General features: G+C 38.7%; 1 protein-coding gene across 1 annotated transcript in view; it reads right to left on the minus strand.

Moving 5' to 3' along the window:
- Positions 1-12,712, minus strand: part of LOC135221738 (uncharacterized) — a 110,995-nt gene that overhangs the window by 17,883 nt on the left and 80,400 nt on the right. The window contains exon 8 of the mRNA XM_064259538.1: positions 9,262-9,479. Coding sequence (XP_064115608.1) covers positions 9,262-9,479 — 218 coding nt within the window. The remainder of the gene's footprint in view (positions 1-9,261; positions 9,480-12,712) is intronic.

The following is a 12,712-nucleotide window of genomic DNA, read 5'->3' on the forward strand; positions in this document are numbered from 1 at the left end:
CACTTCCTCACTGTTAGGGGTAGCCACAAATAGGCTCCCAGAAGAATCTAGGATGATTTTTGCTGTTGTGGCTAAAAGCCTTATGAGAACATTATGGGAAGCTCTCTATGAATTTTTGGATTGGCGCATAAAAGCATGAATGGAGGTACTGAAAAACTCCAGCAAGTCGCTTCCCAATGTGACTACCCTATTACAGTCTAATGCCTTCTGCCGAGACCTGTTTGAGGAGTCTATTGTGACTCAAGTAAAAGACCAAGCATGTCAACAAAATTGCACAGTGTATGCTCTACTGGGAAAAGGTTTCAGGAAACAAACAACCAGAATTTTCCCTTACCAAATCCAAAAAAGGCACACTTTGATCAAAAGTCATATAGGCCTCCATTTACTTCCAATAGCTCTCCTCATACACAGGCAGGTAGTCAGAAGGGACAGCACCCTCAAAAGGGACAAAAACCTGCACAGCAAAAAGTGTATCCTTTTCACAAGGTCCAAAAACCAGCTTATAGACGAAAAGGAAAAGCAACACCTGGAATGCCCATTAAGGGAAAAGGCAGAGGAAGGGGGGGATCCCAATAGGAATTGTTTGGTCGGGGGTCGACTTCAGAAGTTTCAAATGGAATGGAAGTCTTCTCTTTGACGGCACAGCATTATTCTCAATGGACTGGGGTGGAAATGGTCTCACCCACCTCCACCTTTGAAAGGGTTCTTTAAAAAACCGGACCCCCCCCCCCTCTTAAAAGGAACCATAGAGAAACATTCTTACATTCGGCACCAGGCACGTCTCTTCAGTGTTCCCAAAAAGGATTCTTCAGAACAAAGGGTAATCCTCGACTTGTCAACATTGAACCACATTGTTTGCCAAAAGTTTCGAATGACTACCGTTGCCCAAGTACGTTCTGTCATTCCAAAAGGGACCTGGACAGTTTCTATAGATCTGAAAGACGCATATTGGCATGTCCCTTTTGCTGTTCCCTTCCGCCCCTTCCTAGGGTTCCGGATAGGAAAAAGTACTTACAAATTCAAGGTCATGTCTTTCAGGAAAGAAGGCATAGATGTGATAGCTTATTTAGACGACTGGTTAGTCTGGGGAGCCACAAGAAAAGAGTGCCTGAAAAACCTAGGAACAGTAGTCAACAGACTCCAGTCAAAAGGCTTTATTATAAATTGGAAAAAATCCCGTATCACACCCAGCAGTCATTTTCAGTGGCTGGAAATGTGTTGGGACACGGTTCACGGCCTTTTGTATCTTCTCAAAACTCAGAACAGAATAAGGAAAAACCTCAAAAGGTTCCTGACAGCCCATTTTTTCCAGACAGCAGTTAGAGTGCATGATGGGTCTGCTACAGTTTGCATCTATAACAGATCTAATACTTGCAACTGAAATATGTGAACAAATTATGGATGTCACATGCAAGAAAAAGGATGCGAGACAAATCTCACAAAATGCATAAAAAACTTGGGGAGATACTTTGGCCATGGGCACGGAAACAAAATCTGGCAAAACAGGTCACCCTGACTCCTCCATCTGTAAAAGTAACAATACACACAGATGCCTCGTTGACAGGTTGGGGAGGACATTAGGAGGATCGTCAGGTAGCGGGGAGGTGGTCAGGTACTCTAAGGAATTGTTATATCAGTTTCCTATACACATAGCTGATGGGTGTCTTTTTGTCTCTAAAGAAACTCAAACCTCTGGAACAGACACACATTCTGCTGGTCCTAGACAATACGACTGCAATGTCTTGCATAAGAAAAATTGGAATCACGCTCACCTCCTCTCAATATGGTTAATGTTAGCCATTCTTCAGATGGCACAGGAAAAGAAGTGGCATTTGTCTGCAACTTGCCTTACAGGGCTGTTCAATGTAAAAGCAGACTCTTTGTCAACGAACACGACAGCCTCAACAGAGTGGCCATTGGACAACCACTCCTTTCAAATAATATACAACCTACTTCCACAACCAGAAGTGGACCTGTTTGCCATATACGATATTCACAAACTCCCAGTAAATGTGTCTCCGAATGTGGACAATCAAGCAATAGCGAGAGATGCCTTCCTACAGGACTGGAACAACTAGAAGACGATTTATCTTTTTCCTCTATTGTCCCAGATTTCGAAGGTTTTGAGCAAGCTCCTAACCTTCACAAGAACAGCTTACCTAATAGCCCCAAATTGGCCAAACAGACATTGGTTCCTACTACTTCAGCAGCAGACAAAGAGGTCAAATCCATTACCATCTACTGTACTATCCCAGAAAGTAGGAGAGAAGTCGTTTACACATCCTCCTTTCTAAGCCGAGAACTTTACGTGTGGATTTTTAAAATATAATCTACTGTGAAAACTACTCACCCAATATTGCTTGGTACCTTGTGCAAAAACTACGGACATCATCTATCTGGCAAAACTAGTCCATATGGAGAATATGGTTAGATTATATCCAGAGTGAGAGACCAATCGAGATTTCTATAGAAACGCTAATGAATTTTCTTATACCTCTTTGAAGATAAACATCTTGCAGTTACAACAATTATAGCATACAAGGCTGCATTAACAGAACCCTTGCTTTATGGATTTGGGATTGATTCCAACATAGAAGTTGTAACTTCCCTTCTGCGGTCTTTTTCTTTACAGAGACCTGCTCCCGAAAGACTTCCAATTACTTGGTCCCTGAATAAGGTGCTCAAACTATTATGTAAGCCTCAATTCAACGGACTGAATGTAACCACCACAGGTATGCTTCAAAAAGCAATCTTCCTGGTAGCATTAGCATCAGGAGCCCGCATTAGTGAATTGGGCTCTCTTATTAGACGGGGACAATATATCACACAAACTGCTGATAACCAGTTATTGTTATCCTATGGGCCATCATTCCTGGCCAAGAATGAGAATCCTTTAAAGAGGAACTCTCCTATTCTTATAAGAAAACTCAGTTTAGCAGACAAAACGTTATGCCCAGTTCAAGCACTTAAGGATTACCAGGGGACGCGGAAAATGTTTCAGAAGGTCCAATTTTCCTACATCCTAACACAAACAAACCACTCTCTACAAGGGCTAAGAATGATTTTAGTGTCTCTCATTAAAAAGGCTAACCCACATTCCTTTCCTAGATCACATGATATTAGGAAAGTAAGTACATCATTGGCCTTTTTCAGAAATGTATCATTTGAATGTACTGGGTGGTCATCAGAGTCAGTATTCTTAAAACACTACTGCCATGAGCTGGAACAAATTTGAATGCACTGTGTATCAGTAGGTGGTATGGTTAGTCCTGACCCCATAGGCATCACGACAGAAAACCTGGGTCTCCCTAATGGGTGGGTGTATTGACTATCGCTGGGAAAGTGCATAAAGGTCGTAACCATACCCAGCATATTTAGGTAAGTCACCTTAGAACTTTATGCTAAAAGTATATCCTATGTGTTTTCGTTATCTTATTTACTGAAACTAGTGGTGACATTGGACCTGAAATTATTTAATCTTAAAACTTTGAGATATTTGGGATGAAAATTTGTGAGCTTAATTTTTTTGTCACCTGTCAGTGTCTTTGTAATGCTCCTTTGAGGACGAAACAGCGACTACGCTATCAAAAAACAGGTTTTGACATAGGATAAACCTATTTTTGGTAGTCGCTGTTGAGTCTTCAAAACCCCCCCACCTTCCCTGACGAAAGACCATGGGATTTGGGAACAGAGTAATGATTTGTGATCTTTTCGCCAGCTTGAACATAAAACAAGATGGCTGGCTGAAGATGAGAGAAAATGCCTTCTTGTCTTTTGAGTCCATTATACTCTATCACTTGTCATAGTGTTTGTCATTATGGCATAATACCCGGCTAAAAGATATTTACTTGATTATTAGTCTGATCACCTTGGGGCGCTGGCACACACTGGGGAGGGTAACTCCTTTGAGGACTCAACAGCAACTACCAAAAATAGGTTTTTCCTACGTCAAAACCTGTTTTCTCATGGTGTATATCATTAAGTGGAGTAACTTCATATTTCATATTTACTGGGTGTAAAGTGAAATAAATATCTGATTGATGCTCATTTCGACCAAGTGCATTGTAGTTTGCTTTCTTTTTTGGAGACTTTTGTCTTGTTTCTTTTATTTCTTAATTGTGAGGATTGTTTATGTCATATTCAAAGAACCTCTGGTTATCTTTATTTTTTAATTATTGTTTCAGGTTTGTTTGTTACTATTTATCATTTTTTCACTTTTATGTTGTGTTAATTGGTAAAGGTTTGTGCAGTGGTTAGTTACAGTATTTCTATATTCTTGACATTTGCTACAATGAAATGCCTTCTGAGGCTTATGAAGTTTATACTTGTCATACTGTTTGGGCCCTTTGCCTTGTTTTTCTTTAATCAAAGATACTTTGCTGTTTTCTTTTTTATCACTGTCAGTTTTGTCCATCTCTTCCTTGCTTGTCATATATTTCCTACAGTACTGGTTAAATAAACCTTTTTCATTTTTAAAAACCAGGTTATCCTTAGAACTCTTTAAATAAATTGTTTTTTTTATATTCCTTCTCTGAGATTTCACTGTTCATGGAGCAACCATCAAATAAATGTCCTTTTGTAGATAAAGAGTTTGCTTTTGTTATAAAAAGTTCTAATTTGCATGATGAGGCTGACATCAAGGCTGCTATGTATGTTATCTGTATATACAGAGTGATTGTTAACATTTATGTGACTGAATGGTATAGATGTATGTATTGTATGTTAAGGTAAAAATTCTTGCAGAGCAATATTGAAAAATTTAATTTTAAACATATTTATGGAAAAAAAGTCTATATATAGTTAGGTTATCATTTTAACTACTTTTATTTGTGCTTTAATGAAGTAAAATCACTACATACCATTTGCAGGACTTTCGTTTGTGAAGATTAGTTAACCTGATGGAGCCATTATAGGTAAAGTAAAATTTGCCTTAACTCTGACTTGTCATTGATGAGATTAATACTGATAATGTACATACATCCTATTGCTACAAGTAATAAAGCTAGTGATTTGATGAAGCTGACACAAAATGGAAGGCCATTTGTAAGAATAGAACATCCATAGAAAGTTGTGTTTAGTTAAGGCAGGTAAATGTGTGAGCAAGTATCAAAAAGTATCAAATGAAAATATGAATTTTAACAATAATGAATTTAGGTACTGTACCTTTGGCACACATGCATGGTGTTTTAAGGTAATATTACAACAGCTCAGAAACAGACGCATTAATAAAGTACAGGCAGTCCCTGGTTAACAAGGGGGTTTCTGTTTCCGGCCAAGTGCTGATAACCGAAAATAGTTGTTAACTGGAATATCACAATAATTATGGTAATAAATGGCATTTACAATGCTGTATACACTGATAAATTGTTCACTGGCGCCAAAATGTTTTTACCACATTGATAAAATGCCTGCAGACGCTGATAAACCACTTACCGACTCTGATAATCGCTTACCGGCTCCGAAAATCTGGTTAATGATGTTGTTTGTCAAGTGTTGTAAAACCGAAACAACGTTAACCAATGTCGCCAATAAGCAGGTACTGCCTGTACATTAAATAACTATTATGGTATTGTTATTCAAAATAGTAAACATTAGTTGTAGACTGCCATTATGTGGAGAGGAGAAAACAAGAAAAAACAGCATAGAGGACCACCTCAGGATGTCTCCTATGTTGGAAATGCACGTTCCTTTGACAGAGCGAAGACAACATCTCTGTCTACAGTGCAATTACTTTGACAATGTACAAGTTGACATTAGGATATGTAGTAAATATCTGTATAGAGGATATTGTCATAAGACATGCCCTTGGGTTATCCTATTGTCTCCTTGGTTTACTTGGAGAAGACCCATGTTAGACCTCTTCGCTACAAGGTTCAACAGGTAGCTAGAGGTCTATGGTTCATGATCCCAGTTCTGTTTGCTGAGGTGGAGAACTCATCTCTTAACAATGGACTCCCCTTCATGACCTCAGGTGGAATGGCTTTTGGACCCGTTACCTCTGCTGGTAGAAGTTCGGAGAGAGCTACCTCCATGGCACAATTTACTAGGTCAACAACAAGTAGCCACTTTTTTAGTTTTTCTGAGATGAGAAAAAAAATTTTCGTATCAGCCATAAAGGGTTTTAGGGCGGCTGTAGCTATGGTGCTAAGGATGAATTACTTGGATATTTATGTTTCTTGGGAAATATTTATGTGACAGAGAGCTTTAAGCAATCCTTTCCCAGAGAACTCAAATCTCTTAGCTGGAATTTAACTCTGGTATCCTCTGGCCTTATGAAGGCTCCATATGAACCGTTGCGACAAGCTACAGATAGAAACTTGACTCTTGAAGCAGTCTTCTTGCTGGCCATAGCATCGGCAAAAAGAGTGGGAGAACTTCATGGTCAGTCATATGATGTAAAACATACCAGATATTGAAGGGTTAGTTTTTTAATTTATTCCAGAATTCATTACTAAGACACAGAATCTAGCAATTTCTGGTGGCAGATTTGTCTCCCGTTTCTATACCATCTGTGGGAGACTGTAGATAATGACCCTGACAAAATGTTGTATTCCATCAGAACACTAAGGGCTTATTTTAAAAAGAACTCGACATTTTGGACCAGCATGTCGAAGACTTTGTGTTAGCATAGGCCTGGTCATGAAAGAAGTGTTCAAAAATACAGGTTCGTTTTGGTTAAGAGAAACAATCAGGAATGCTTATTCAACAGAAGTAAGAGAATCAGATGACGTCATGAGGGTAAGTGCCCATGACGTTAGAGGTCTGAGCTCTAATTTTGCATTTAAGAAAAATATGTCTATTCATAATATATTGAGAGCTGGGTCATGGTTATGCCAAACCACTTTCAATTTCTTTTATTTGAAGGATGTTGCCCATAGGTCCTTGGAAATGTTTTTTTCCCTTGGGTCTGATGGTGCTTGCTCAACAAGTTGTGTAGCTCATCTAGTGCCCATGGCTGGTCAGTTTGTATCTGGTCTAAGATGGGGGTGTGAAAATGAAATGAATGTGATAACTGGTCTCTTCTTTTCTATTTTCTATCTCCTTTATCTACGGGCAGTAAGAAGAGAGTACCCATAAATGCAATGAACTAAGACATTGTATAGAAACCCAGAAGTCTGAATCTATGATATTCATATATATCTTAGATTCAGAAATAATGGTCAGTTTTCTTAGAATTCTTTTATTCTGGAAACTCATCAAAGGTGGCAAACCTCTGGTTGGTTAATAGTACTACTTACCTCCCACTAGAGATAAATTTATCGTAATGTTAAAACTGAGGGTTTGTTTCGTATATGAACAAATGACAAATTTTTTAATCAATTTGTATTTTTCATAACTAACAAACCTGAGGTCTTAACATACAAAGGCCCACCTCTAACAACCCCTCTGACAATTGACCTGGGTTGGAAGAATAACTGGCGTGGTCACAGGTTACCGAGGGTATGTGGATGGTCCCACATAACTTGTGACCAAGCACAAATGCCAATAGTCCCTTGCATACACAATTTTTGTTTAACCTTACCGGTTTCCATCTGGCACTAGAATAGTACTTATCCTAATGTTAAGACCTCAGGTTTGGTAGTTATGAAAAATACAAATTGATTAATAAACTTTTCATATCAACAAAGCTAACTTAAATATAAATAGGTGCTAGACATACGGAATGTGATTACAGAATAAAAAAATACTGTATTACTAAAATCTCTCTTAAATCCATCAGTTTTACCATCAACAGGGATACTAGGAATACAAATCCAAATTTTTTAGTACAATACTGTAATACGAATACGTAGTATTTGACAAGTTATGTGACTACATGGTACCCCAACAGACTGTGGATGCTGGTGCTGTCCAAAGTAAAAAGCACACACTACTTGGGGCAGAGCTACATAGTGAACTAATGAGAACACTGATTTTTGGACACAAGTAGTACTAAATGCTTGTACTAATGGAATGCATATCCCTGTTGAAATAAAATGTTTGGAAAATGGCCAAACAAGATATCATTTTGATTTGGTCTGAATCTTAGTAACCATGGTCTGGAAAAAAGGAAACCACCCTTTTGAGCAATCTTGATATTCTAATATAATGGTAGAACAGGATTAGCTGTAAGTGGCATTGATAGCATCATCTCATTATGTATGGCAAGCTACTAAAAGTGCTGTATAGTTCGTAGTTTGTCTGGTAGCATTAGATGATATTTTTAATTGATGTGAAAAGTTTTTAAAAAGTATGATATTGAGGTTATAGATGTTTTTTAATAGTAAAATAATATTTCTGAGTCACATTTCCATATTTTATCAGGGCTTGCCAAAAATCAGTTCTTAAATGAGACAACTAGGATAGGATAAAAGTAATGAAAGTGGGGCGCAACACTCGAGAAGTGTCAGTAAAGAGAGCAGTCGATAAAACTTGGAAAATTTTAAAGCTCTGTTAATGTCGTCATAACTACAGTTATCTGTAGTTTCCATTGAATGGAAACTGAAATGAGAAAGGTATGACACCAGCTTCCATGGAAACTTCTTCATATAAATGATTACTTCAGCATACTGCTGATTGCAGACTGAGGCTGTTAATAATACTGTACTACTACTCATCTGTTCAGGAGTAGTTTAGTTAGTACGACTGACACACTTGTGAGAGTTTTTTATGATTTCTCTTCAAATATATTTGAGAGTTTTTGGTTTCTCTCTAGATGTATTAGTGAGTCTTTGGGGCACCTGTATCCATATAATTCCACTGAATATAAGTGCTTATATTAGATGGGTCAGTCCTGTCAATTACAGGCTGAATTTGAGTCAGGTACTGTATGTCAAGATTTAGTCTTTTGGTATGGAATGGAGATACATTCAGACTAGCAAGTGATTGATATAATGCCACAGTGAGATTTTTTCAGCATTACATTGATGAAATTTCTAGTAGAAAATGTTACATATATTAAGGACACTGTTAGTTATACTATTGCTTACAGTGGGCCAGGCTTGGCTCACTGTACCTTACTAAAGTTTCTTTGCAGCAACTCTTTGTTCCCCAGCTGCATTACTTTGTGTACAGTAATATTTTCATCATTCCCCTGGTCTCTCCCTATGTAACTGTCCAACTTCTTCAACTGTCGTACTCTAAATTGTTAAAATTTCAGTTCTCATTTAAGCACTCCTGTGAGAAGCCTTACGAGTCTCAAAATATTCACTGGTCATCTTAAACATATTTTTGTAAGAATTAATATTTTTTTATACAGTAAGTATTATATACTATATTTACCTGGAGAATATTGGTCATCGTTTTCATCATCATAATCAGCAGGAGGCACAGCAGAGAAGTAGCTTTGTCCTTTTGGGTTGCTGCTAACTTCTGGTAAGTTTGGAGAAGGGTTTGCTTTCATTCCAGTGACATCATGTGGGTTGTTGGGTCTAAAACCAGGGTTAAGGTATGAGAATGGTCTCACTTCCTTAGGAACTTTTGGTGGAAGAGGGGTAGATCTGTTGGTAGAAAAGAACTATTTAGTAAAATTTTGGTACAGGATTTTTGTATTGGTTTTAATCCAGTATTGCAGTCTTACAGTAATAAATTAAGAATTTCAATAATAGGGACAGTCACCTTATTTTGCCACATTAACTTTTGTAATATTTTTTTGTAAAAAAAAAATGTAGTGGGTAGAGCACTTATGTTACATTACAGTGTTTGGTTTAAAGTCAGTGTTTCTGCTGAAGGTCTTCCCTTAGTGGTTGTGTGTATGCATGTATGTACGGTATGTATGTTTGTAAAGTAACACTCTAGTTATACTATACACATTTTTTCTGAATGTCCAAGATATCATCAATGAATGTCATGTTTTGGAAACAGAAATTTTATAGTTTCAGTTTACTGAGTCACAAAATGTTAAAAAAGGAAGAAATATGACCTTTTTTGGACTAGGGTTCCCTCTGGGTAGTGCCTCTGTTGGTAATACTGGTAAAGTCATTCCCAGCGTGCCTTTCAACAAGCAACAACTTGTTTATTTTTATTTCAGTATTTTTTCACATTTATTATTTTTTTTGCTTCATATTTCATTAATGAAAATAGTACCGTATTTTTACTTTGCTGGCTTGAAGTGCTAAAACTACTGTACTTTATTATTATACTGTTCTGGCCAGTATAAAAACACCTATCGTCCTTGTACTTCTGTGCGTCATTAATGATGACATCCCTTCAGGTAGATATTGCAGAGTAATTTGGTTATGTTTTAGTTTTTATTTGAACTTATGCTACGTATTTTTGGTTTTGGAGTATGAAGTCTAATTGTGTTATGGGTAATAAACTTCTTGGTTCTGGTGTGTGATTTTTGGCGACTTTTGGTAAGAGGTTGAAGTGGAGCTTATTTGAAGTTTCAGAGTAGTAAGTTGATGTTATCCCTCTTTCCTTCATAGGCTGCAGTTATTTATTTGCCTGTGCTGATATATTCATCAGCAAATTTACTTGAAGCACCAAACACCCACACTTTTGTTGATACCAGTGTCACAAAAGGTTTTAAGGGCCTGGTATTACAAAAGGTTTTAAGGAACTGGTATTGTATACTTCCTTTTCTCAAACTTGTAGCTAGTCTTTGGTCAAATTTGGTGTGGTTGTATCCCCTATTGGTTTTGGCAGACAAAGGATCCAAAGCTATGACCTTGGTTCATTGACATTCCCATTTGACTTCTCAACTGCGAGAATCTGTGGTGATGTCCACTAAACCATTTTGCTGACAAGTAAGAACCTTCTAATCTGATTAGCTGAAGGCAGATAAGATGTATCTGAAATAGTGAAATCTCAATGATTTAGTTGTGTCAGTTGGTCAAAGACATTGGTCTGCTACAGTACAAGATTTAAGAACATAGACAATGTCTCATTATTATAGGAAGTTCTGATAGATTGTGCCACAATTTGGAGGGGGCAGCCTTCTTACCATATATATTGCAGGTTTTCAGACCCTTACCTACTTCACCTTCTAGTGGTCTGGGTTAAACTCCTTTAAGAGTCTGGAACTGTGTAAATCTTTTCACTCCTTCTGGGCCATGGAAAGATGTTCTGGGACTATTATGCTCATTCTAACAAGTATTCCATGTTACTTAATGATTTGTTGCTCAAGGTCTTGTTTTACCTAATAGTGACTGTAGTTTTATCCCCTCTTGACAATTTCATTCATCCCAAGAGGGTCATGTCTTAATTTCAGGCATCTCAACTCTTTTTGAGGTCACAGAAGTGGAACTGCACACTTTCTCATGGCCACTGAACATAAATCACATGGCCATAAGTCAGTGGTTAGTAAATATATGAAATTTTTTGAGCTTCTAGTTGGGATTGGCCAATATTGGTGGGTCCATGGTAGTTTTGTCCTCTGTGGTCTATACATATTCTGTTTATCTGAGGCTTACGGTACTTGTATAGTAGGATCATTTTGTGGCAGTTGGAGTTTTTTCATCTTTCACATTTCACCAGTTGTGACCAAAATGCAAGGTCACAGCCTCTCACTCCTTTGGTAGTACAAAGATCTGATTTCATGACCAAGTAGTAGAAAGATCTGATTGCTTGACCTTGTTCAATCAGCACCTTAATTCAAATTTTATATCTGAATAGCTTCTCATGTATGTAAACTAGCATTTAGTATATAAATCCACAGTGTAGTGTACAAAGTAAAATGTTTCCACCTCCCAACCTTGTACTTCTTGCAGGAAATCTGGACAATACAGGCAGTCCCTGGTTATCGGCGGGGTTTCCGTTCCCAAGGGTGTGTCAGTCTTCACAATAGGATAATTTCTAGTGCCTAGCTGGATCCGGTTAAAAAACAGATGAAAGCAAGGAATCTTGTGATATCTGGCAACGCATGCGTAGATCGGGTGAAGAGTGGTCAAAGACCACACAACTATGCCACCAGGTCAGTCTTTTCTTTAACTGCCTGGGCGAGAGTCGTGTTTAACCTCCCTTGGCCTTTACCTGGTTCATTGCCCATTTGCTTGTGTTTAGTGTGTGTGTGTTTGGCTGATATTGTGGCTTCTTCTGCTCCTTCTCAGCCGGAATTCTAGGTTTTCTGTGTTCTCGTTCTAGTTTTTGTACTATAATGAATCCTTGCACGGAATGCCGGGCATGGCCTAAAGAGCAGTGGAAGTCGTTTTATAGCAAGAGAGAGTATTGGAGGGTTTTGACTCTTCCTTCATGGGGAGGTTTTTTTGCCTCTTCCCGATGCTTCATCTCCTGCAGTATCCACCCCCATAGTAGCGTTGTTCCTGTGTCTCCTTCCTTTTCTTCCATTGATTCGTCGCTGGAAGTATCAGGAGGCCACCAGGCTGATGTTTGTGATGTCGCCCCTTCTTCTTCGGGAGTTAATTTGATTCCTGGGAAGGGGGAGGCTTTTTCATCATTCTCATTTATTCCAGAGTCGGAGGCGTCCAAGATGGCGGCAATTTGGAAGATGCTCGGGCAAGGGGGTCCCCCGTCCTTGGAGGGGTTGCTAGCGCACTTTATGGAGGCTCGCTACCCCCCTCCTCAGGCTGGCCAGGCCATACCCCTTCCTCCCGGCCTCGTCTTCGTTGGTGACCAAGGTCAGCCATCTTGTATTGCACTGCCAGTGACTGCTGCCGCTTCTTCGAGTCGGAGAGGAGCCATGGCGTCAACCCCGTTGATGACGTCACAGGATCCATCTTTGTGTATTCCTCTGCCAGTGGCGTCTGATTCCTCTTCACACAGAGGGGAAGCC

This window comes from Macrobrachium nipponense, chromosome 3, assembly GCF_015104395.2.
Source record: "Macrobrachium nipponense isolate FS-2020 chromosome 3, ASM1510439v2, whole genome shotgun sequence".
Classification (NCBI taxonomy): domain Eukaryota; kingdom Metazoa; phylum Arthropoda; class Malacostraca; order Decapoda; family Palaemonidae; genus Macrobrachium; species Macrobrachium nipponense.